The following is a 27,687-nucleotide window of genomic DNA, read 5'->3' on the forward strand; positions in this document are numbered from 1 at the left end:
GAATTATCTGTGTCAGCCCAGCAAACTATGGCTTTTGAGCCATGTTCAGCATGCTGCCTGTTTTTGTATGGTCCCCAAGCTAAGAAAGGATTTTACATTTTAAAATGGTTTTTAAAAAGTCAGCCTATTATACAGAGTGAAGTAAGTCATAAGGAGAAACACCAATACTGTATATTAACGCTTATATGTGGAATTTAGAAAGATGGTAACGGCAATCCTATATGCAAAGCAGCAAAAGAGACACAGATGTAAAGAACAGACTTGGACTCTGTGGGAGAAGGTGAGGGTGGGATGATTTGAGAGAATAGCATTCAAACATGTATATTACCATATGTAAAACAGATGACCAATGCAAGTTCAATGCATGAAGCAGGGCACTTAAAGCTGGTGCTCTGGGACAACCCAGAGGGATGGGGTGGGGAGGGATGTGGGTGGGGGGTTCAGGATGGGGGGACATGTGCACCTGTGGCTGATTCATGTCTATGTATGGCAAAACCATCACAATATTGTAAAGTAATTATCCTCCAATTAAAATAATTATTAAAGTCAAAAGAAAAGCATATATCATGTTACATAAAAGTGATGTGAGATTCAAATTTTAGTAGTGTCTGTAAATAAAGTTTTATTGGCACACAGCTATAGCCATTCATTTATGTGGTGTCCATGACTGCTCTCCCAGGTATAATGCAGAGTTGAATAGTTGTGACAGAGACCATACGGCCTGCAAAGCTGAAAATATTTACCATCTGGCCCTTTACAGAAAAAGGTTATTAACCCCTGATCTAGGTAATCCAAAATTATCCTTTCCCAATTCCTTTGTTATCCAACTACTTCTTTCAACTCTCTATTTCACTACACTGTATTAGAAGTACTTTTATCCACATTTTACAGATGAGGAAACTGAGAAACAGAGAGATTCAGATAATTAAGCTACTGCTCATTTTTCATAGTAGCAATTACGGCAAGTTGTCATAGAATGTTCCTCTTCCATCTTTTAATACAAATACAGTGAGACTATGGCTCATCTTATATATTTTTATATTCCTTTAGAACTGAGGAGAGGCCTGAGCCTCAAGGGCATTATCAATAAATATTTGTTGTTTGATTGAAATAGCTTATATTAAAAAAATACACTTTTGGTTCCCATCAAGAGTTAATCCCAGGGATTTAAAACATTGCTGCATTTTCCAGACAGTTTCCTAGGTTCTCAGAAAGTCTCTTTCTTTTTTCTCCTCGTTTTCCATCTCTTTTGGTAAGATCTCTTTATATGGGAATATATGCCTTAATGGGAGCAGCATTGAATGATGTTTTTGGTCATGTGTTAAACTATAACCTTTTATATTTTCTGATACGATTACTGCCATTGATCAGAATAGGTTTATCAACTAAATTACACATTACAAAAATCAGTATTTATTGAGCGTTGGTCACTTGCTATATGCCCAGCACTGTGTTCCATGTGGAGAACACAAGGAGGATTAAATGGAATAGCCCATTAGCTTGATTTGAGTAGTATCAGAATGAAGGTTCTCTCAGCTACAGAAACCTCCCTTTTAATTTGATTTCTCACTTTGATTAATGAACTACTCTTTTAAATACAGATATTTCTCTAGAGTTAATACATTAGATTGCTGTTAGTCACTTGCATTTTATTACAAATTAGAAGCCCAATGACAGCTGCCTTGAGGGAATAACAGTTTTGATGGATGAGATGGGAAAGGAGAGATGACTTTGGAGCATAGAATATTGCTATGAAAGGCCAGTGTTGGATATGATCAGAGAGCAGAAGGTCTGAACACACAAGGCCTGGGTACTGGGATGAATGGATACAGGAAAGAGAAGGGATGGGAAAACAGAACCCAAGATGGTGAATACTAAAGACAACTTTTTCTTTGATCTTTGCTAAGATTAGCATTCATAATGTTTCTTAGGTCCATTTTGTGAGGTGTGCAAATAGTGGCCCTCAGAAGAATCCTTAGAATTTGGGGGGAATGCGAACAGCCTGAATTCTCCTGGCTCATGCTTAGAATCTGGCTTTGCTCAAGAAATCTTCCACTGTGCTCCAAGAATATCATGGGCCCATCTGTGTCTCCATTGATTGCAGGGTTGCTTCAACAGCCTTTCTCTCTTACTATGTTGTGTGGGTCCCTAAAACTTGACCTACGACTAAAAAGAATGACATTATTCCCCCTGGTAATCAAGGTATTTATTTAGTTAAGGATTTAACCTGGCCTGGGTTCCCTTGAAAGACCCTCCAGACAGGTACATAACAGCATTTCTCCAGATCCTTGGAAGACATTGTGTGTCTACTTTCTCTGTATTAACTACAGCCAAAATTTATTCATCATGTACTCTGGACCAAGGCATAAAAATGTGGTTTGTATGAAATGTCATCGTGAATTCTTGCAGATAACCAAATTAAGTATAGGTGCTATTTTTTTCCTCAGGCTATGTCTTATGAAAAGGACACCATGTTAGTATTACACTGAGCTACAGCCAATATAAAACGTGATATATAATGCCTCATATAACTAGGAGTTTATTTTCCTCATGTCTGATATAGTGGACTCCAGATGGCACCAACTCTTCATTCCACCATTTTTAGCATGTAGACTTATTCTTCATGTTTGTTGCCCTGTGATTATAAGATGGCTGCCTTATCTCTGCCATTGCATCAGCATTGTGAAAAGGAAGACGAGATATGGCTAAAGCAGCGGGTCTTACCAAGTGAGCAGTTTTGCCCCTATGGGACATTTGACAATGTCTGAAGACATCTTTGGTTGTCATGACTTGTGAGGCATGTTGCTACTGGCATCTAGTATGTAGAAGCCAAAGATGCTTCTAAACATCCTACAACCCTCAAGACAGCTCACAACAAAAATAATCTGGCCTGAAATGTCAATAGTGCTAAGGTTGAAAAACTCTGGACTGTAGGCAAAGAGCACATGCCAGGTGAGTCTTCATCTTTGAAAACAGATTCCTGGCAGTGCAACAAGGACCTTTAGTTATATGTCGTTGGCAAAAATCTCATCCCGTAGCCACCTTTAACTGCAAAGGAAGCTGGGTGATGCAACTATTTTTTGTTGGGTCCATTGTCAACCCTAAGAAGAAGGAATGTGGATATTGGATAGCTAATAGGCGGTATTTGCTTCAGAAAAGTTAAATAGTTTGCTCAGTGTCACACAGGGAGTGAAGAGCATTTGAGCCTCCTTTATTAAGGAAGGTAGCCAGTTATCATGTGCAGCACTTTCTAGAGGTCCGTGTGAATAAGGGATAGGAATGCATGGACCACAGCCTTGTCTAACTCAATGAAACTATGAGCCATGCCATGTAGGGCTACCCAAGACAGACGGGTCATGGTGAGAGTTCTGAAAAAATATGGTCGACTGGAGAAGGGAATGGCAAACCACTTCAGTATTCTTGCCTTGAGAACACCATGAACAGTATGAAAAGTCAAAAAGATAGGACACTGAAAGATGAACTCCCCAGGTCGGTAGGTGCCCAATATGCTACTGGAGAAGAGTGGAGAAATAATTCCAGAAAGAATGAAGAGACTGAGCCAAAGCAAAAACGGCACCTAGTTGTGCATGTGACTGGTGATGGAAGCAAGGTCTGATGCTGTAAAGAGCAATATTGCATAGAAACCTGGAATGTTAGGTCCATGAATCAAGGCAAATTGGAAGTGGTCAAACAGGAGATGGCAAGAGTGAACATCGACATTTTAGGAATCAGCAAACTAAAATGGACTGGAATGGGTGAATTTAACTCAGATGACCATTATATCTACTACTGTGGGCAAGAATCCCTTAGAAGAAATGGAGTAGCCATCATAGTCAACAAGAGAGTCTGAAATGCAGTACTTGGATGCTATCTCAAAAATGACAGAATGATCTCTGTTCGTTTCCAAGGCAAACCATTCAATATCACACTAATCCAAGTCTATGCCCTAACCAGTAATGCCGAAGAAGCTGATGTTGAACGGTTCTATGAAGACCTACAATACCTTCTAGAACTAACACCCCCAAAAGATGTCCTTTTCATTATAGGGGACTGGAATGCAAAAGTAGGAAGTCAAGAAACACCTGGAGCAACAGGCAAATTTGGCCTTGGAGTACGGAATGAAGCAGGGCAAAGGCTAATAGGGTTTTGCCAAGGGAACACAATGGTCATACCAAACACCCTCTTCCAAAAACACAAGAGAAGACTCTACACATGGACATCACCAGATGGTCAACACCAAAATCAGATTGATTATATTCTTTGCAGCCAAAGATGGAGAAGCTCTATACAGTCAGCAAAAACAAGACCGGGAGCTGACTGTGGCTCAGCTCATGAACTCCTTATTGCCAAATTCAGACTTAAATTGAAGAAAGTAGGGAAAACCACTAGACCATTCAGGTATGACCTAAATCAAATCCCTTATGATTATACAGTGGAAGAGAGAAATAGATTTAAGGTACTAGATCTGATAGAGTGCCTGATGAACTATGGAATGAGGTTCGTGACATTGTAGAAGAGACAGGGAGCAAGACCATCCCCAAGAAAAAGAAATGTAAAAAAGCAAAATGGCTGTCTGAGGAGTACTTATAAATAGCTATGAAAAGAAGAGAAGTGTAAAGCAAAGAAGAAAAGGAAAGATATACCCATTTGAATGCAGAGTTCCAAAGAATAGCAAGGAAAGATGAAAAGTTATGAGCAACCTAGACAGCATATTAAAAAACAGAGACATTACTTTGCCAACAAAGGTCTGTCTAGTCAAAGCTATGGTTTTTCCAGTAGTCGTGTATGGATGTGAGAGTTGGACTGTGAAGAAAGGTGAGAGCCGAAGAATTGATGCTTTTGAACTGTGGTGTTGGAGAAGACTCTTGAGAGTCCCTTGGACTGCAAGGAGATCCAACCAATCCATCCAAAAGGAAATCAGTCCTGAATATTCTTTGGAAGGACTGATGCTGAAGCTGAAACTCCAATACTTTGGCCACCTGATGCGAAGAACTGACTCATTTGAAAGACCCTGATACTGGGAAAGATTGAAGGCAGAAGGGGAATGCGATGGTTGGATGGCATCACCAACTCAATGGGCATGAATTTGAGTAAACTCTGGGAGTTGGTGACGGACAGGGAGGCCTGGTGTGCTGCAGTCCATGGGGTCGCAAAGAGTGGGACACGACTGAGCGACTGAACTGAACTGAATGCATGTACTGGTTATGGAAGACTGGAGTTTTTGATCAGCCACAAATAGCCTGGGAAATGTTTCTTGCAGGATATAACGTGCAGTCTGTTATCCATCTATCCCCCCATTCTCTCAGTATTTGCTGTGGCCCTTTCCTTTCCTTCTTTTCCATATAACCCATGGAGTAATTGATTTCAGGCCTGCCTCACTAATGCTTTGCCATCAAGCTGTTGGTGCCTCGTTTCTTCCATTCTTGAAAAATTACAAAGTGATGTCATCAGTTATTTCCTTTAAAGGGTCTTTCAGAGTTTATTTGGAGAGTGGGTGCCCTTCTAAGTGTGTCAAGTGGAAAGGTATGTAATACAGGGATTTGGAGGCTTATGCAGTCATCAGGAGGACTGGGCAGTGAAGTGTAGAGCCTGCCCATGATCTCTGCTGCCCATACCCTTAGGGGTCTTCTGCAGAGAGTGTGTGGGAGCTGCTGGTCAAGTGTTCTATCTGCTACCTGCAGATGCGCCATGCCTGCCCGGAGCTACTGGCTGTGAGTGAATAACGTGTCTCCTCCTGTCTCCTGTGAATGCTTTTCATTCACAAAGTCTGACCTGGAGCCAGGTCCCATGGGGTCTGGGGAGATGGGGTTTTGAGGCTTCTCAGGGGAGAGTAGCATGGGGTGGGGTGGGAAGATGTGGAAGTGACAACGGCTGACTGGCAGGGATGACTTGAGTTTGAATAGAGGCATAACAACACGGCACAGTCTGGGGGAAGAAGTATTCTTTTCCAATGTTGGCAGTGTTGCTATTAGTATTATTACTTTATCTTTGTGTTCTTAGCAGATGAATAGAGATTTTTTATACCTCTGTTCTGGCTCTCTTCAAATCATGGTATTGCTAAATAATAAAAAAGGATTCAGTGACCTGCATATACAGTGCAGAAGGTAATATATTCTGTGAAGCTCTATAGTGCAGTGGGGGACCCAAAGCGTGAGATTTGAAAAACAATGCATAATTCACCAGCATGCTCTGGAAAGAGCGATGTTCAGAAAACAATTGTGGATGACTCAGCTTGTATATTCCTTTATTTTTTTTGAAGCTATCTGGAGCTCTTTATTTGTTATAGTTATATATATGACTTGTGGTGAGCTGATAAAACACAGTGAGGAATTAAACACAATGAGGGAAATATTAGAAGAGTCTCAGAAGAAGGTAACCTAGAGACATATGCTGTATTGTTCAGTGTTGGGGGAGAGCTGTAACCTCTAGTTATCTGCTGTCTGGGTCACATCAGGCTTTCAGTGTAACTCACAGGGCTTTGAAGACAAAATTTGATCTGTGCTGTATCTGAGTCTGAAATAGCAAAACCCATTATGACTGTGTCCTATGGCACTTGTAAAATCTTCTCTGAGTCTGGAGTTTCAAGACTCAGACATTTAATATTTGAATTATCTCAAGGAAGATAAAGAAAACGTACTATCTTATTCTATTTCTTTCTTGAGTAAGGAAAATTGAAAGGCTTGAAGGAAAAAAAGACTCATTACTAAGAGCAGTGTGCAAAGGGCAATGGTTTTAGCTTTGCTGGAATAAAATCAGTATGTTTGGGATTGCCTGGTGTCTTACATTGGGTCTTCTCGAGGCAGAGTTGGAGATGAGGATTCACATTCAAATGATTTACGATTTATTCAGCAAATGTTCCCAGGAGCAGCCAGCAGGGGAATGAGGGAAGCCAGACTGGGAAGGGTAAGAGATGGACCCAGGTCCCGTTTCAGGGGAAGTCTCAGATAGTCTGATCGTGCAGGGAACTCTGGCATGCAAATTGTACCTTATACTCCATCCTGAACTGAAGCAAAGGAGCTGGACTTTCACATTCCTGCTACAGTCAGTCGTTGGCTGAGGGCTGCTTGGCCACCAGTGGAGTTGGGGGCCCAAGGCAGATAAACGCCCAAGGAAGGAGCTGTTTTGAGTGCACACAAGGTATCCTAGTAGCCCTTGGGTGGGCCTTCAGAGTCTCAGGTGCTTGCCTTTAGAAAGGAAGAAGAACATAGATCCTGGGGAGAGATGTGCTGAAGTGATAAAAGGGATCTGGCCAGAGCCCCGCCACTGTACTTACCCTTTGAGTAAGCTGTTCTTTTGTTTTGGTGAAACCCTGAATTGGGGGGATGGGGGGAGACAGTTTCTTGAGGGCAAGGGTTGGCAAACCTTTTCTTTAAAGTAAAGGGCTAGAGAGTAAATATTTGAGACTTTGTGGACCACAGGGTTTCTCTCCCAACTCTTCAACTCTGCCATTATCGTGTAAAAGCAGCCATGTAAATGAGTCATGCAAATGAGTGGGCGTAGCTCTGTGCCAGTGAAAGTTGATTTATAGAAACAGATGGAGGGGGAGGGAGGCAGAGAGAAGATTTGGCCCAGAGGCCATACTTTGCCCATCCCTGCTGTGGCGGCTCCTTGTATGTACCTGAGATGGCTTTTTCCTTTATCCATTTCCTGTATCCTGCAAAACAGGGAATAAGTGGTATGGCTATCAAAAGGATAGTTATGATGCATCTTCAATTAGTCTAGACCCCCTCCCTCCAATTTTTCTGGCATCCTAGTCATCATTCCCAGCCATCATTGCACAGATAATCTCACTGAAGGGTGACTCATTTTATTGCTGCTAAAAATACTTTGTTCTCTCTTGTCTGTAAAATCAGACATAGACTTCTCAGCATGGCATTCGGGAAACCCTGGGAACAGGCCGAAGTTGATTTTCCTGCGTTGTTTTCTGCCCACCATTTGTGTTTTCTGTCCAGCTCCGGGCAACTACTCACCATCTCTCTGGTGTATGCTTTGTTTTTCATCTCCTTGACTTTGCCCCTGCTGTTTTCTCTCCTGGAATCCTTCCTCTTAGTTCTACATTTTGAAATCCCAGCCATTCTCTGAGACTCAGTTTGATCCCCTTCTCCATTAAGCATCTTCCCCATGAGGAAGTAGTATCTGCTCTGGACTTCAGTAACAATATTGTCTATAAATACAGTTATCTATTTATAGATAATATTGTCTATATCTAAACCTTTATGTTGAATTATATAGTTCTTTGCTACATTCACTGTACTTTTAACATATTGAGGGAAGGGACTTAGATTTTTTTTTTATTTTTTGTCCTTCACAGTTGATTACATATAGTAGATATTCAGTAAATAGAGTTTTCAGATGAAGGTTGCATTCTTACATCTTGTGATTATAATGACTTAAGTGCTGAAATTCTGACATCATTTTTCTTTTTCCTTTTTATAGGCAAGAGCTGTTTTGGCAAAAGTTGGCTATCCTGAGTTTATAATGAATGATACTCATATTAATGAAGACCTCAAGGCAGTAAGTGCTAAATTTACTATATTTCTTTTTTTTTTTTTTTCCTGGCAAGTTGTACTGGCCTCATGCCTTTCTACTAACCCAAGTCTAGGCAATTAAATCTGGTTGTGCCATAAAGCACCAACTTTTGACTCATTCCTTGGCTAGATATGAGCCTCATTATGCCAGACATATCATAAGATTTAGAGCAGATTCACAATAAAGCAAGTGTCAGAAAGAATGTGTACCTGAGTGGATACCGTAAAGGGTTTGGATTTGGTCTACTTTGATCGTAAAGGAAAGAGTTAAGAAAACTGAGTATTTTACAATTAATGTATGTGTTCTAATGGTGAATATATGATGTTTGTTGTTAAATAGTCTTTATGTGCTTCATTCATAGTAAATGACTAGTAATAAATCTTGCCTGTTGTGAGTTAACTTCATTAAACTTTATGAGTGTTTTGGCAAACTAAGTGGATATACATATGATTCTATAATTTATTGTGAATTGGACTGTATATGTATAGTAAGTTTCTGATGGAGAAATAATAATTTTTATTCTAATATTATGGGACATATATTTTCCAGTAGATACATTCGTGGCAGGCCTTTCTAATCATAACCACTGTCATTTGCTTTCCTACAGATAGTTCTGGTAAAGAACTTTTCTTCATCACAAAACCCCCTCTTTTTACCATTCACTAGATTTTCTTGAAAAAGTAGTTTAAAAAAATTAATTAAATAACTATGGTTCTGTAGTGTAGCTCTTTCCTGAGACTGTGGTTTAACAAGCAATCCTAGATTTGTACATGAACATTGGACTTTTATAAGATCATCCAAAAGTGAGTGAAAACTTTAATTTGAAAGTTTCTCTATTTGGCTCCAAGATATGCCCTTCCAAAGTATTGATCTTATTGCTTTAGAGGAAAATAATTGTGCTTCACAGTATCCCAAAGCTCTGACAGCCCATCTTATTACACATTGTTTTGGTCCTGAAAAATCTCACCATGAGTATGATGATGAAAGATACTGACACATTCATGTACATTATCTTTTAAACACCACACTGAACCTGCGAAATAAATGGTATTGATCTGAGTCTTGCAGAAAAGGACATAGAGACTCAAAGTAGTTAAGTGATTTCCTCAGTGCCCTGCCAAGCATCAGAGCCAGGACTGAAATCTGGGTCTAGGAAACTCTGCTTGTAATCAGACAAGGGGTTTTGCAGGGTTCTTGTCAGGCACCCCTGCTGGAGGAACAGAGGAGTGAGTTGAAGAGTGGGTAGGAACTGCTTTCCCAGAGCTGGTTGGGTTGAGATGAGTGAAGGGATGGAGGTCATATTGTTAACTGGGTAAGAGCACAGGCTTTGGAGTGATTCTGGAGCTTCCACTTACTAGTTATTTGAGATACTGCAAGTTTTTAAATTTCAGTTGGCTTCCCTTTGGTAATCTGAAGACTGGAGATAATAATAGTCAAGTCTTAGTATTGTTGAAAAGATTAAGTGAGTTTCAGTTCAGTTGCTCAGTCATGTCCGACTCTTTGCAACCCCATGGACTGCAGCACACCACGCCTCCCTGTCCATCACCAACTCCCAGAGCTTACTCAAACTCATGTCCATTGAGTCGGTGATGCCATCCAACCATCTCATCCTGTGTCGTCCCCTTCTCCTCCTGCCCTCAATCTTTCCCAGCATCAGGGTCTTTTCAAATGAGTCAGTTCTTCGCATCAGGTGGCCAAAGTATTGGAGTTTCAGCTTTAGCATCAGTCCTTCCAATGAACACCCAGGACTGATCTCCTTTAGGATGAACTGGTTTGATCTCCTTGCAGTCCAAGGGACTCTCAAGAGTCTTCTCCAACACCACAGTTCAAAAGCATCAATTCTTCAGCCCTCAGCTTTCTTTATACTCCAACTCTCACATCCATACATGACTACTGGAAAAACCATAGCTTTGACTAGATGGACCTTTGTTGGCAAAGTAATGTCTCTGCTTTCTAATATGCTGTCTAGGTTTGTGATAGCTTTTCTTCCAAGGAGCAAGCATCTTTTAAATGAGATTAAATAAATGTAAAAGCACCTAGCATAATGTCTGGCACATAAGTCATCTCCCTATAAATGATAGCTATAACTTAGCAGCAATGAGAACTGTTGTTGCTAAGAAGAGCATCACCAGGTCACAAAGTACCTCAGCAGGAGAACCTGGAGAATTACATGTGATTGGCAAACATCTCAAGTCAGGACTGCAGAGGAGGGGACTTCCCTGGTGGTCTAGTGGTTAAGAATCCGTCCTCTAATACTGGGGACGTGGATTCGATCTCTGGTTGGGGAACTAAGGTCCCACATGCCATGGAGCAACTAAGCCTGTGCACCATAGCTACTGAGCCTGCACATTGGAACTGCTGAGCCCGTGTGCTCTGTGTGCCACAACTAGAGAGAATCCCGCACTGCTGCCGTGAAAGGTCCTGTGCACTGCAACTAAGACTCAACACAGCCCAAAATACATATTTTTAAAAAATGAATGCAGATGAGAAGATTTGAGAGGCAGTTTGTTGTATTGGTTATGAGCATGGATCCTGGGATCAAAGTGTCTGGAGTTAAATCCCTATTCTTCTGTTTTCTAGCTGTGCGACCTGAGGTAGGTTATACTATCTGTGCCTCAGTTTACTCATCTCAGTTTCCTCATATCAAAATGGAGATAGTAATAATCCTTGCGTTCAGTTCCGTTCAGTGCAGTTCAGTTGCTTAGTCATGTCTGACTCTTTGTGACCCGATGGACTGCAGCACGCCAGGCTTCCCTGTCCATCACCAACTCTGTCCATCATCAGTCCCTGCCTACAGGGCTGCTATGAGGCTCAGATAAGTTAACATACTTAAAGTATATAGAACTGGTCCTGGCACACAGGAAGCACACTAGAAGTGTTAGTTATAGCTTCTTCAATTTTCACTTCCGATAGTAAATTATTTTGGTTTGGAGAAGTCATTACAAATTAACACATATAGTATCCATGTGCCTGAAATTGATTTAAGAGGCTGCACAGATGGAACAGTCTCAAGCCTTAATCCAATAAGATAGCATTCAGGGCTCATTCACAGTGTTTAGTTGATCAAGTTTTGTTGGCAGCCTGCTGCTGTTTAAAGTGAATGCCCCAAATTTAAAAGTTCAATAAATGTAGTACTTTTTGTGAAAAGAGACAAGACGCCAGACAGGATGTAGTGTTAGGTATATTTCCTCGTGTCTCCACAGCCTGAACTGAAGACATTATACACCAAGATTTTAAAGTACTTTTGTGAAGAAATGGCTTTCATCTGACTCATTACTGAGATAAACACAATTATGCCACAGAATTTCTAACAGTTTAAAAAAAGACAGTGAAAAAAATACAAATGCAAGAAGCAAAAAATCCATTTCTGCTCAGAAACTGATAAAGAAAACCTGAAAATAGGTGAAGGATGCTTGGTGTGATAGATAGTAACAGTGTCACCAAGGTTAATAGCAAAAGGACTAAAGTATTGCTGATACACAATGGGACTGTGTTTTCGGTTTTGAGAAATATGTAGATAAGAACTACTATAGGGCCTCTGAGAAATTTCTGTTAATACAAACTCTGAACAGGAAAGGCTGTTGCAAATGAAAAGCAGCTTACTTTATTTGTTGCAAGTAAAGATGTGATTCATCAGGCACAAACACAAAAGGAAAGATAGGGACTGGGGAATGGATTAGATAAAAGGTGAGGAGAAATTGATCATTGGAAATAGAGGAAGCAAGGGAATTCCAGAAAAACATCTACTTCTGTTTCATTGATAAAGCCTTTGATTGTGTGGATCACAACACTTTGTGGAAAATTCTGAAAGATATGGGAATACCAGATCACCTTACCTGCCTCCTGAGAAACCTCTATGTGGGTCAAGAAGCAATAGTTAGAATGTTATATGGAACAACTGATTGGTTAAAAATTGGGAAAGGAGTACAACAAGGCTTTATATTGTTACGCTTCTTATTTAACTTATACACAGAGTACATCATGTGAAATGCCAGGCTAGGTGAATCACAGGCTGGAATCAAAATTGCTGGGAGAAATATCAACAACTTCAGATATGCAGATGATACCACTCTAATGGCAGAGAGTGAAGAGGAACTAAAGAGCCTCTTGATGAGGGTGAAAGAGGAGAGTGAAAAAGCTGGCTTAAAACTCAACATTCAAAAAACTAAGATCATGGCATCTGGTCCCATCACTTCATGGCAAATAGAAGCAAAAAAAGTGAAAGCAGTGACAGATTTCATTTTCTTGGGCTCCAAAATCAGTGTGGTTGGTGACTGCAGCCATGAAATTAAAAGATGCTTGCTCCTTGGAAGGAAAGCTATGACAAACCTAGACAGTGCAAAGGCTTCACTTTGCTGACAAAAGTCTGTCTAGTCAAAGCTATGGTTTTTCCAGTAATTATGTATGGATGTGAGCACTGGACCATAAAGAAGGCTGAGCATCAAAGAATTGATGCCTTTGAATTGTGGTGCTGAAGAAGACTCTTGAAAGTCCCCTGGACTGCAGGGAGATCAAACCAGTCCATCTTAAATGAAATCAACCTTGAATATTCATTGGAAGGATTGATGGCCACCTGATGCAAAGAGCCAACTCACTGGAAAAGACCCTGGTGCTGGGAAAGATTGAAGGCAACAGGAAAAGAAGGCAGCAGAGGATGAGATGGTTAGACAGCATCATGAGCTCAATGGACATGAATTTGAGCAAACTTTGGGAATTAGTGGAAGACAGAGAAGCCTAGCATGCTGTAGTCTGGGGGTTCATAAAGAGTTGTACACAACTGAGTGATTGAGCAACAACAACAACAAGGAGAAAGGCTGAAAACAGAAGTTGGGGTCATGTGAAGAAAAGAGCAAATGGAAAAGAACTCACAGGCAAATGTAAATTAGAAAAAAATGTTTCTTCTGAGCATGAAATGGTAAACTAAGATAGCCAGCAAAGTATTTCTGAACAGCTGTCTTTTTGTAGTTTTTTCAAAGAGCAAGAAGAAAGGCAATGCCCTTTATGTGAACCTCCAGTAGTGTACAGGCTTCCCTGGTGGCTCAGACGCTAAAGAATCTGCCTGCAATGCAGGAGACACAGGTTCAATCCCTGGGTCGGGAAGATCCCCTGCAGAAGATGGCTACTCATCTAGTATTCTTGCCTGGAGAAGTCCATGGACAGAAAAGCCTGGTGGGCTACAGACCATGGGATTGCAAAGAGTCAGACACGACTGAGCGACTAACACACACACACACCAGTAGTGTACAGGAAAGCCTGCTACTCAGCCCAAAAAGAAAGACATCAGTCTATGTTCAGACAAACCTTATAAAGTGTACCTTCACTGCTCCTTAATGGAGAGAGACACAAGAATGAGTTTTTCCCAATTTGGGGGAGATTTCTGTATCAGCCAGGAAAGCCAAACAACACCAGGTATTTCAAAGAGAGGAGATTTAATACAGCAAATAGGTTGGAAGGTGAGGTAAACCAGAGATTAATAACTTTTCCAGGAAGCAGTGATGTTCCTTGTGTCTAGGGATGCAAAAGGGAGGAGGTGGTGGTACCATCCAGAGCAGAGGAGGAACTGCCACTCCAGAATCATTGTTGGAAGAAAGGAGAAAGAGGAACTGCAGAGAACAAGCACAGCACCCTTTCCCCTCCTGCCACTGGCTGATTTCCCTCAGTGCCTCCTATTGGCAGGAAGCCAACTGGCAATGGCGCCTGGGAAACATGGTTTTCAGATTCACAGCCCAGCATTACAGAACCAAGTAAAAGGGCGAGCGTGTATCTGAGAGACAATAGGTAAATAATCGAGCCCATTAGGCACATCACTCACTGTTGTGAAAGCCAGTGGCGAATTACAGTAGGAGCCCAAGTCAGCATCATAGCCGGCATCCATTTACTTAGGAGAATTGAGTGAGTGAAAGTCGCTCAGTTGTGTCCGACTCTTTGCGACCATGTAGACTATACAGTCCATGGAATTCTCCAGGCCAGAAACTGGAGTGGGTAGCCTTTCCCTTCTCCAGGGGATCTTCCCAACCCAGGGATCGAACCCAGGTCTCCCACATTGCAGGTGGATTCTTTACCAGCTGAGCTATCAGACTTAGGAGAATAGGATGTGGGTAATTTTTCAGAGATCAGTGTTTCTGGTGAGTGATACACACATACATTTGATACACAGACATAAATATGTGAATAGAAATGTCTAGGTAATATGTGAACCCACATAATATTCTCTGGGGCAGGTCTTGGTCTACTCTTACCAGTGGAATACTTGTGTGTTTATGTGTGAATATATTTTATGTGTGCATAAATGACAGAGAGTGCTGTTGCCACTATGCAAGAGTGAGGTGATACTTAGGTGGAGTGCTCTAGAAAAACAGGTTGTTGAAACCATTCTGTACTCCTTGGTAAAAACACAAAATGAACCATTGTGGCCAACTGTCTCAAGTGATCTCTGGCCCTCATGACCCTGGAAAGGCAAGAGTGGGCATTGGAGGGAGGTGCACTGGTGCCCACCAGCCTTGTAGCCCATCCCCCATCCCTCCTGCACACCAGCCTCCATCTTCAGTGCTCCGCTGGCTACAGCAGCCCAGGACTCCCCTTTATCCCCAGTAGTGGCAGCAGGCCATCTGGTTTCATCTGGTTCCTGCTTGGTGTGCTAGCTGATGCTCCCTCAGAGTCACCCTTGCATGGCTGCTTGTGGGAATTCTATCTTCCGCAGTGTTCTGTATATGGAGGTTGTTAAACATTGTGAACACCATCCCTGTATGTAGGTGTGTATATATGTATACATACATAACCACTTACAGCAAAGCCATCTAAACACAGCAATCTTGCATATTACTTTGCTATTTAAATAAAGGAAAACATAATTCTAAAATCTGGATGCCATTGAAGCTTTCACAGTTCTTTGCTGCCTAAAATAAAATCTTTCCTAGAGGTGTCTGGATATATTGCTGAGCATGTTTGAATGGGTTAACTTAAAAAGTAGTTTAGAATCTGTACTTCCTGTTGGCTCATGTAGTATCTTGAAAGTGAAAGTAAAGTCGCTAAGTCATGTCTGGACTATGTAGCCTCTAGGCTCCTCCATCCATGGGATTTTCCAGGCAAGAGTACTGGAGTGGGGTGCCATCTCCTTCTCCAAATGGCTTATCAACTTGTATTTACTGATCCTACAGAGAAGCTGAATACATTGCCTTGTTTTGCTGTTATTATGTGTTCCACACCTTTGAGAAGGGTAATAGTTTTATTTTTCTATTTAGTCTGTTGCATTTGGTGCTAGGCATCCAGGATAGGGTGTCCACCAAGAGAAAATCAGATTCCCCTAGATTTTATCTTTTGGACAGCTATTCTTGGAAAATGACATGAGAGCCCCAATAAAAGTTGGGAGATACAATTGATTGAAAGTCATTATCAACTTGACCTAGATTGTCACCAGTAACTGAAAGGACAAGAGACTTTTGAGCCAATTATTGTCACTTTCAAAGTTAAAACATTTTTTGGGAAGATCACAAGTGGTTCTAAAATATTCATGCACATTCATTCTTATTGCTATCTCTACAACAAGCAGAACTTTCCCAATGGTTGCTAGGTTTCATAGTTTTTTCTCCTTCAGGGTCCTATTGAAATGCTTGAAATTATCACATGATGGAAAATTTGAGAAATAGAAAAAAGGAATGAAAAAAACCCTCAATGTTGGTATTCAAACATAATAATACATACTTCTGTTTTAGTGTGTTATTTTGTCCTTCCATTTTTGTATAGCTGTAATTGATGCTTATATATAATTTTGTACACTGACCTTTACAGTTGATAGATTGTTTCGTCCTTGTCTTCCATAGCCTTCATTACCATTATTTTAACAGCTGTCTGATAGTAAGTAAACTGTACCCTGATTTATTTAATCACAGCTTCTCCTCCTCCTTCCCTGTACTCTTTCTGTTGAATCATCAGTTTTCTTATTAGGGCCAGTGAAAATAACATTGAAGCAGGAGCCTAATGATGTGGACTGAATGATATAGCCAGGTTCCCTAATCTCTCCATCTCTGTTTCCCATATGGCCCTTTCCTATCCCCGAACACTCAACCTGTCTTACAGGAGAAGGTAAAAATTGTCCCCTATTACCTGTGATTTCCATTGAATAAATGGCAACCCACTCCAGTATTCTTGCCTGGAGAATCCTGTGGACAGGGGAGCCTGGTGGGCTACTGTCCATAGGGTTGCATAGAGTCGGACACGACTGAAGCAACTTAGCATGCATGCATGCGTTAGAGAAGGAAATGCAACCCACTCCAGTGTTCTTGCCTGGAGAATACCAGGGACGGAGGAGCTTGGTGGGCTGCCGTCTCTGGGGTCACACAGTCGGATATGACTGAAGCGACTTAGCAGCAGCAGCATGACCTGTGATTTCCATTGAATAAATAGAATAGATCAACCAAACCAGGCTAAGAAATAGAAGCTATGCTCAGTTTAATAATAAAAACAATTTAAAATGTATCCTCTGAACATAGGTAAGCTGTTGGCAAATTGTCATTATTTGCCTCCAAGTTTTGTTCTCCATATCATTTCCATGGCTATGGTAGGACCATATTTATTTAAAGTATTTTTAGACTTGGAACTCCTTTTTTTTTTTTTTTTTAAAGAAAATTTTACATTTAATATCTGTAGAACAACCTGAATGTCAAGGTTTTTTTTTTTTCTTTCCCCCAAATGGAACAGGAAAGTACCATTAGCAAACTCTTCTAAAAGTAACAAGTGACCCCATTGATAGTACAAAAAAAAAGTTAGTATTTTTGAAGAAAATTCTGTTGGGAGCATTTTCCAGGACATGCTGTGAACCCAAGAACATATCTGAATTTTCTATCAGTTGCAATCATATTCTAAAAATTCTGACAGAGCTGTGTTGGGAACGAAAGCTAAAAAATGATTAAACAGCAGACACATCTTTTAACTGTGTGATCTGGGAATGTATTAGGATTTGTAGTTAAGGTCATTTATTTGAACAAGGAATTTACTCTGTTTCATCTGAGGCTGAGTATAAACATCTACCTAAAATGCAATTGATTTTTAAGATTCCTCTTTATTATAAAGCATTTCAAACATCAGAAAAGCATATAAAATCATACTTTGAACACCTCAAGCTTTAACATATATCAAACATATTTGCCATATTAGCTGTATACATGCATACATACATTTTAAGTGAATAAAGCAGATACATTGGAAATTCTTCGTGTAATCCTCCTTGACCTAATGTCCTTCTTCCCTGCCTGTCTCCTTCCCCCCAGGCTGTCTCCTTCCCTAGATATCCTCTCTTGAATTCAGTGTTTCTCATTTTCATGCATTTCTTTATGCTTCTGCTACATAAGTATGTGCCCATAAACAACATATAGTATTATTTAATTAGTTTAAAATTTTTAAGTTCTCTAATGCATACAACTAGTCTAATGTTCTCAGCATTGCCTTTGAAATTATTTCATGTTCACACATAGAGACAATTTGTTTAGACTTCTGTGTGGTATTCCTTTAGGTGACTATGAAAGTGAAAGTGAAGTTGCTTACTCGTGTCCAACTCTTTGTGACCCCGTGGACTGTAGCCTACCAGGTTCCACCGTCCATGGGATTTTCCAGGCAAGAGTACTGGAGTGGGTTGCCATTTCCTTCTCCAGAAGATCTTCCCTCCCCAGGGATTGAACCCAGGTCTCCTGCATTATAGGCAGACACTTTACCATCTGAGCCACCAGGGAAGGCTCAGGAGACTATACCTCGGTTTATTTATCAGCCACCACCCCTAAGAGGATTGAGGGAGGGACAATTTGAAGTCTTATCTCTCTGACTTCTTGGCCAGCTGGATTGCCAAAGATGCCAGGATTTGATCCTTTCATTCCTGCCTTTCTCACTCTCTGTGGCTTTAGTTATTTTACTCTTTTCTGTATATATTGGCATGGTCCCCTGGAAGGATTGCTAAGATGAGTAATTAAAGTTAAGCTAAGATGAGTAACAAACGTTACTCTGCAGACAAAATGAATATCCGTGATATGTTAGGGAAAAGAGAAACCTGAGCCAGACATTGGCCAACAAACAGGCTGTTGTCAAGTTTATAACTGTCAAGTTGTATATATTCATTCATATCTGTGATGTGATGCCTCTGGGTCTCATATACCTTCATTTGCTGTATTTCAATTTTTGCTTTTAAGAATATCATGGCTTAAATTTACAAAAATATTACAGCTAATAAAATATGATTACTCTTGATTATTTGCTTCTTCAAATGTGTATTATTCTTATTTTATTTGCTACATTTTAATATATTTAAAACCGAAGTATCAGGGAGCACTACAAACCATTGCTTTTACTGTTACACAGATACTATTTACAATATTTAAGTACTGCTAGTTTTATAGATAGTGCCTATAGAATTAAAACTGTCTGCCATTCTCCTTCCAACAAAAAGGAACTCAAGAATCAATTATGTCTTTTTCCCTATTTTAATCAGCATTGTTGTGAGCTATCAACTTCCTGTTTTTCTATGTGAGCTATATATACTTTGCTTCTGTCATTTCATGAATTTTTTGTGACCAGATCATTTTTGAGTGTTGATAGATAATTTCAGTTAATAATTAAATTATTCTAGTGACTCTTAGGGTAGAAAATCAGCCTGAATCACTTTCATTTTTTTCTCTTCATGAACAAATACTGATTACAATAAATTGGATTTTGCCATTTGGCTAAATCATCATCTATGAACTAAACGAGGTTTCAGCTGACTAAACTGAGTGTTATTAGAAGAACCTATATGACAGATAAATAAAGTACACATTTTTAAAAAAGATTAAGAAGTCATGTAGGCAAAGAAATTTCAAACCTAATATGTTCTGTAAAGGTTAAAGTAGATTTTTCAGTTGTAAAGCAAATGAAATGCATTGTAAAGTAGTGCAGCTTCTCTTATTTTTTTAAAATTGTAATCCAGAATTGACCATATTGATTTTTGAGCTTTTTATTTTAAGAGAAAAATCACTGAGGTGAAATTTCATGGTTTTGTGAATACTGGTTAACCAGTGATGGCTGAGAGATGATGCAAGGAGTGCGGTATCTCTGCTGGCCGCTCTTTTGTGTGCTGAATTCTTTTCTTTTTTTCAGAGCCATCTCTTATCTGCACTTAGAACAGTGATGGTTGTGGTTTGTTTTATTCAGATCAAGTTTTCAGAATCTGACTACTTTGGCAACGTCCTGCAAACCCGCAAGTATTTAGCACAGACTGATTTCTTCTGGCTGAGAAAAGCTGTTCCCAAAACAGAGTGAGTAAAAAAAAAAAGAAATTAAAAGTGAAAGAGATAAATATGTTGATGGATAGTGGAGTCTCTTTAAATCAAACTTTGTAATTCCCCTCAAGTCAGAGTAGCTGGCTTGCCAATTATTTTGGTTTGGCAAAATCTGTGTTACCTTTTAGCAACTCTTATTTCTGATGTTGTATGAATCAGTTGTTCAATCTAGTTATGACTTCCCCACTCTTAGCATCAATACATATCAAAAGAAGGCTAATTAAGATACAAATGTTCAAATCATTTCCCGATTTCGTTGTGAGTGTGTGTGTGAATATATTTATAAAAACAAACAAATTGCTCTAGAATTTCACACTCGGACAGAAATTTTTGAAGATCTTAAAAACAAATATCTAAAAAATAAAGTATGATTACAAATGTAAAAACAATTGTATACAGACACACCTCATTTTATTACACTTGGCTTTATCAAACTTTGCAGACAGTGCATTTTTTACAAATTAAAGTTTTGTGGCAACCCTCTGTTGTCAGATGAAGTTTAGCATTTTGTAATGATAAAGTATTTTTAAATTAAGGTACATATATGTTTAGATATAATGCCATTGCACACTTCATAGACTACAGTATAGTATAAATGTAACTTTTATATGCACTGTGAAACCAAAAAAAATTTTGTGATGTTTGCTTTATTATGGCGACCTATCACTGAACTCACAATCTCCAAGGTATGCCTATGATTATGGAATAACTCTAGGATATTTGTTGAGCTAATGCATATCAACTCCAGTACTTTGGCCACCTCATGCAAAGAGTTGACTCATTAGAAAAGACTCTGATGCTGGGAGGGATTGGGGGCAAGAGGAGAAGGGGACGACAGAGGATGAGATGGCTGGATGGCATCACTGACTCGATGGTCGTGAGTCTGGGTGAACTCCAGGAGTTGGTGATGGACAGGGAGGCCTGGCGTGCTGCGATTCATGGGGTCGCAGAGAGTTGGACACAACTGAGCAACTGAACTGAACTGAACTGAATGCATATCAAAGAACTGAAGCTCTGATTGTTTTCCTTCAGTAGCAGTTGTGATTTATAACGCTCTTCCCAGTACTGGTAGAAACTTTTCCTACAGGTGGGGAGGTTTCACTAGGAACTTTTGGGGTCAGGGCCAGTTGTGATTCTCAATGATCATGATGATGACAGGAACTAAAAATTATGTGTTTATAATGTTCTGGGAAGTGACTTATATATTTTAATTCATATTTATCCTCTAGTCAATTCTGTGAGTTGTTGGTTCTATTTATTATCCCCATTTTATAAAATGAACAAGAGGCTTACAACTGAGAAATTCTTCAGCTCAGGTTTACATTACTTTCCATTCTGCCTGTTGATATTTGTACTCTGTTCCGCTATGACCCAGTTCTCCAAGGTTGTTTTCTCTGTCTTCTCCAGATTGGGTAATTTCTTTTGAGCCATCTTCAAATTTACCAGTTCTTTCTTCTGCATTCTCAAGTTTGCTTTTGACTTATTAACACAGTTTTTGTTTTGATTTTTGTACTTTTCAACTCCAAAAGTTCCATTTGCTTTTTAAAAAAATAATTTCTATTTCTTTGTTAAGATTCTTTGTTGTCATTTGTCATCATATTCTCCATTAATTGTTTGAATACAGTTTATTTTAATTCTTTGAACTAATTTACAATGGCTGCTTTCAAGTCTTTGCTAAATCTAGCATCTGGGCTCACTCAGGGTCAGCTTTTATTGATTGCTTTTTTTCCTTTTGTACACTTTTTCTTCTAGCATTATTTTATGTCATTGTTGAAAATGACCTTTTCGACAATGTATTGTAGCAACTGTGGATTCTGATTTATTTTTCTGAGGCGTTTTAAAAAGTTACTTTCCTGGACTTACTCTATAGAATCTGTCTTGGCTACAGTTTGTGGACATGGATGTCTCTACTCACTTTTTAAATTCTTATTTTTGTTTTTTAGCCTCACTTCATGAATGCTGTCTCTGTGTCTACACGGCTTAGTCCTCTGCCAGTTGATCTGTGTCGGAGTTCGGAGTGCATTCCAAGTCACAAGCCATTCTCAATCACCCTTGCAGTTTACTTTCCACTGGTCTCTCTGGGGTCTCCCCTGTACACATGCCTAATTTCCCACGCAGCCAGGGATGTGTGGAGAGCTTATCTCCACGCTTCTCTGACTCTTTCAGTTACACTATCTCCCTTTTACATTTCTGGCTGCTCTATCACTTTCCCCAATGGGAACTGTAACTTCAGGGGAACAAAGGTGTGGGTTTTCCTCATTTGTTTTCTACCAAGTTTATCACTTCTAGCTGACAGAGCTGCAACTTTCTACCATGACCCCAAGTGAGCTCATCCCCTGTGGCAGCAGAGCTGCTAATTTTCCAGCCAGTCCTATCGTAGTCAAATAAGTTCTCTCTGATCGAACTGGGAGGGATGGGAGGAGTCCTGGGCAAGAAGGCCACAGACTTCTGTTCTACTTCTTCTTAAGTTCTGGCTGTTTTTCAAAATTAAATGTTTTTCAATGTGTTGTTTGCTTTCAGTCAGTCTCCAGGGCCCTAAAATAGTTGCTTGTTGACTATTTTGTCCATTTTTATACCTGATTTTGGTGGAAAGGATTTGTTGACCTTTTCGTGTGTCATAACTGGAAGCCTGACTTCTGTGGCCCAAATTTTTTTTCATGGCCCATGTGTTAACCTTGGCTGATAATTCTGGTCTCCAGATTTTTCGCTGGCTTTTTTATGCTCTCTGGGTCTCTCATTACTCTCTCTTCCAACTCCCACCTCTGTTCTGGCCTCTAGGAAAAACTCTAGGCCCTTGACCATCCCTTGGCTTAAGGCTATGATTACTGCCTCTCCCTCTTAGCCAGGGCTCCCGTCTAGCCCTCCTGCCCTCTGCCCTTCAAATCTTCTTACAGTATCCATCTGCAAAGTAAAAGTATTTAACTTTAAGGAGTAGGCCTGAAGCTGAATTCTTCCCTTTACCTATCCCTGACTCCACTCAGAAGCCCAAAGAAAGGAAGCAGAAGGCTTTGGAACTTCTTTGGAAATGACACATAGCTGATGAGTAGCCAACTGCCCCACTGTCCTTCATTTTCTCTTCTCATCACGGTATCTTTCAGGCCATCTTGCCTGTTTCATTCCAATCTGAACTATTCAACAGAAATGTTAGATTTAGGATTCTTAAACTAGCTTCTCAAATCTCACAGCTTCACATATTAATAGTTTCCAGTATCTCAATGAGCAGCTACATGTAGTAAGTAAAGTGTTCTGCCCCTTCAGGTCTACTTCAGATAAGTTCAAACTCTTGTTTTTGCAACTTATGAAAAATTCAAGCTTCTCACCAGTATTTTTGTGAACTCTCAGGGTCTTCTCAGGGTTTCTTCTATATTTGAGATGCTGCCAAGTTAATTTTTTAAATTTCAAAATGTCATTATTCATTTGGGTGTATAGCAAGGCCTGGCTTGCTAATTTATAAACTCCTAAATGTGCCATTTTTAACATCATCCTAAAATGCCTATGGGCTGTAAGACTCTAATAGCCTTGACTATTTTTAATATTTATGCCTCGGAAAAGTGCTGACTGACTGTGGGCTTAAGCAAACTGTGTGATTTGTGTCTTTTCCTTCTCTGTCAGTGAAAACAAATAACCTCTTTCACAAGAACATTAAATTGGTTAATGTTTCTGGAAAAGTTCTGCTGGAATGAAAATCAGTGCAGTGCTAGTCATTCTTCAGACCATATGTCTTATTTCAGGGAAAACAACATTAAGAAATTTAAGATTCTCTTTGCATGGTACAGTGGTATGATAGACTTTTTTTTTTTAAGAAATTTCGGGTGGGTCCTTTTCAGGCATTGTGGCGAATTTTAGCTTCATGATACCTGGTAACTGTAATTGACATCTTTTTAGGTCTGCAAATTCAGGAGTTAATTGAGTGAGGATGATTCTGGAGTAGCTCCACTACACTGGTTTTCTTTGAACAGCACATCGTGGTTATATTTCCACAAAGCCCTGAAATAAATGTTTTGCTTCTTTGTGGGTATAGGAGATAAACACCCTTTATCTTTCATTCTCATGGAATCCATTTTAGCTGCACTAATGTGCATTAAGAAGTTTCTAACACGATGGGGAATGTCAGCAAGAATGAAATTAATTGGGTGGTCATCCCTGAAGGTACATATTTAGGGGTTGGTTCTCAGAATTGTCACTTCATCAGCTTGCTTAAAAATAGAGGATTTACTTCACTGCTCAGCTTGAGTCAAAAGTAATTTCTTTCCCTTAGGATCCTCTTTCTTTGACAGAAGTGATTTTAAGCCAGCCTCCCTATTAACTCACTCTCATTCTACTGTGACTAGACATGTCTGGTTCTTTTTTTCCTCTAGCTTCTGAAAAATATGTAAAAATACATCAAATGTCTCTACAGATTATGGTCCTGCCCAGAATTACCCACAGCATGGAATGGGACGGATGCAATCTGCAGGATATGAGAAATAAAGCAGTAAATACTCTATGGTTTTCCCATTCCACATTTCCCTAGACTGTCTTTAAGAGTTAATAGGTAAAATGTGAAACTTTAGCTTGACATATATCTATTTTATATTGTTCAAAGAAATCAGAGTATCAGTGTCTTTTCCTTTAGATTTTTGCATTTCATCATCATATTCCTTTCACATATCCCATTGTCCAGTACAATTTCATCTCCATATATTTTTGAAATTTATACGAGACCTTTTTCATACCTCATCTATCAAATCCTTCCCAAACACAGACTGCAGGAACATGGTAAAGACATAAGAAAAAGAATTTAAAGCACTTGAATGACACCCTTTGTTTATTTAAGTAGATGTATACATAGCAATGGGCTTCCCTGGTGGCTCAGTGGTAAAGATTCCACCTGCACTGCAGAAGATGCATGAGATGTGGGTTCAATCCCTGGGTGGGGAAGATCCCCTGGAGGAGGGCATGGCAACCCACTCTGGTGTTCTTGCTTGGAGAATCCCATGGATAGAGGAGCCTGGCAAGCTATAGTCCATAGGGTCACAAAGAGTTGGACACGACTAAAGCAACTGAGCATGCATGCATGCATACATAGCAATACAATGATTTAAATAGATTTTAATGAATTTTTGCTCAGCATATACCACTTAGGCAATAGTCTTAGTCCAAGAGGAACTTAAAATCTTGTTGGGAGGTAAGTTGTGCAAACTCATATGCCTTCAGGGCCCAATCAGTTGACACATGTTGACCTAGACATGGGAAGGAGTGACGGAGACCATGGAGAACTAGTGATTGATTGCATGCCTCATTTGAAGGAATTCTGGTTCGGTACTTCTAAAACCTCTGTGTTGGGCAAATAAAACATTTTTTTTTTTCTGGAGAAATTCAACCCATTGGCTAGGACTTTATCCGTGGACAGGCAGCTTTTCAGTGTTTCAGTTACCTTTTGCTGTGTAATGAATCACCCCCAAAATTAGAGGATTAAAGCAGCAATAATTATTCATTTTTCTCTGGCGTGGCTCTGGTGGTCACTGGGCCCAGCTGGGTGCTTCTTGCTCATGGTGTTGCCTGCAGTTGCTGTCAGACAGTGGCAGGGGCTGGAGTCACATGGGAGGCTTCCTCTCCTAGTCTAGAATGATTGATGCTGGCTGTGGTCTGGAAGGCCTGCTGTGGCCTCTCCATGTGTACTGGGTTTCTTTGTGGTATGCTGATTGAACAAGAAATTTTGAAGAGCAAGTTTCCCGAAAAAGAAGGAATGAGGGTGCACATGTGTTTACCAGGGGGAGCTTGTATCACCTTTAATTGCCTAGGATTGGAAGTCATGTATTATTTTTAAAAAATTAATTAATTTATTTTAATTGGAGGTTAGTTACCTTATAATACTGCAGGGTTTTTTTTTTTTTTGCCATACATTGACATGAATCAGCCATGGGTGTACATGTGTTCCCCATCCTGACCCTCCCTCCCACCTCCCTCCCCATCCCATCCCTCAGGGTCATCCCAATGCACCATCTTTGAGCACTCTGTCTCATGCATTGCACCTGGACTGGCGATCTATTTCACATATGATAATATACATGTTTCAATGCTATTCTCTCAAATCATCCCACCCTCACCTTCTCCCGCAGAGTCCAAAAGTCTGTTCTTTACATCTGTGTCTCTTTTGCTGTCTCACATATAGGATCATCGTTACCATCTTTCTAAATTCCATATATATGCGTTAATATACTGTACTGGTGTTTTTCTTTCTGACTTACTTCACTCTGTATAATAGGCTCCAGTTTCATCCACCTCATCAGAACTGATTCAAATACATTCTTTTTAATGGCTGAGTAATATTCCATTGTATATATGTACCACAGCTTTCTTATCCATTCATCTGCCAATGGACATTTAGGTTGCTTCCATGTCCTGGATATTGTAAACAGTGCTGTGATGAACATCAGGGTACACGTGTCTCTTTCAATTCTGGTTTCCCAGCAGTGGGATTGCTGCGTCATATGGCAGTTCTGTTTCTAGTTTTTTAAGGAATGTCCACACTGTTCTCCATAGTGGCTGTACTAGTTTGCATTCCCACCAACAATGTAAGGGGGTTCCCTTTTCTCCATACCCTTTTCAGCATTTATTGTGTGTAGACTTTTTGATAGCAGCCATTCTGACTGGTGTGAGATGGTACCTCATTGTGGTTTTGATTTGCATTTTTCTGATAATGAGTGATGTTGAGCATCTTTTCATGTGTTTGTTAGCCATCTGTATGTCATCTTTGGAGAAATGTCTGTTTAGTTCTTGGGCCCATTTTGTGGTTGGGTCATTTATTTTTCTGGAATTGAGCTGCAGGAGCTGCTTGTATATTTTTGAGATTAATTCTTTGTCAGTTGCTTAATTTGCTATTATTTTCTCCCATTCTGAAGGCTATCTTTTCACCTTGCTTATAGTTTCCTTCATTGTGCAAAAGCTTTTAAGTTTAATTAGGTCCCATTTGTTTATTTTTGCTTTTATTTCCATTATTCTTGGAGGTGGGTCATAGAGGATCCTGCTGTGATTTATGTCAGAGAGTGTTTTGCCTATGTTCTCCTCTAGGAGTTTTATAGTTTTTGGTCTTACGTTTAGATCTTTAATCATTTTGAGTTTATTTTTGTGTATGGTGTTAGAAAGTATTCTAGTTTCCTTCTTTTACAAGTGGTTGACCAGTTTTCCCATCACCACTTGTTAAAGAGATTGTCTTTAATCCATTGTATATTCTTGCCTCCTTTGTCAGAGATAGGTGTCCATAGGTGCGTGGATTTATCTCTGGGCTTTCTATTTTGTTCCATTGATCTATATTTCTGTCTTTGTGCCAGTACCATACTGTTTTGATGACTGTAGCTTTGTGGTATAGTCTGAAGTCAGGCAGGTTGATTCTTCCAGTTCCATTCTTCTTTCTCAAGATTGCTTTGACTATTCGAGGTTTTTTGTATTTCCATACAAATTGTGAAATTATTTGTTCTAGCTCTGTGAAAAATACCCTTGGTAGCTTGATAGGGATTGCATTGAATCTATAGATTGCTTTGGGTAGTATACTCATTTTCACTATATCGATTCTTCCAATCCATGAATATGGTATATTTCTCCATCTATTTGTGTCATCTTTGATTTCTTTCATCAGTGTTTTATAGTTTTCTATATATAGGTCTTCTGTTTCTTTAGGTAGATTTATTCCTAAATATTTTATTTTCATTGCAATGGTGAATGGAATTGTTTCCTTAATGTCTCTTTCTGTTTTCTCATTGTTAGTGTAAAGGAATGCAAGGGATTTCTGTGTGTTAATTTTATATCCTGTCACTTTATTATATTCATCGATTAGCTCTAGTAATATTCTGGTGGTATATTTAGGGTTTTCTATGTA

The 27,687-nt window shown here is 39.7% G+C and overlaps 1 protein-coding gene across 5 annotated transcripts in view; it reads left to right on the forward strand.

Annotated features, from left to right (window-relative positions):
• The window catches only part of PHEX (phosphate regulating endopeptidase homolog X-linked), a 227,349-nt gene that overhangs the window by 146,136 nt on the left and 53,526 nt on the right, over nucleotides 1-27,687 (forward strand). For all 5 annotated transcript variants that reach the window (XM_044937419.1, XM_044937416.2, XM_044937415.2 and 2 more), the window contains 2 exons: nucleotides 8,437-8,514; nucleotides 19,702-19,805. In XM_044937419.1, coding sequence (XP_044793354.1) covers nucleotides 8,437-8,514; nucleotides 19,702-19,805 — 182 coding nt within the window. The remainder of the gene's footprint in view (nucleotides 1-8,436; nucleotides 8,515-19,701; nucleotides 19,806-27,687) is intronic.

The sequence above is a fragment of the Bubalus bubalis genome, chromosome X (genome assembly GCF_019923935.1).
Source record: "Bubalus bubalis isolate 160015118507 breed Murrah chromosome X, NDDB_SH_1, whole genome shotgun sequence".
NCBI classification, from domain to species: Eukaryota; Metazoa; Chordata; class Mammalia; order Artiodactyla; family Bovidae; genus Bubalus; species Bubalus bubalis.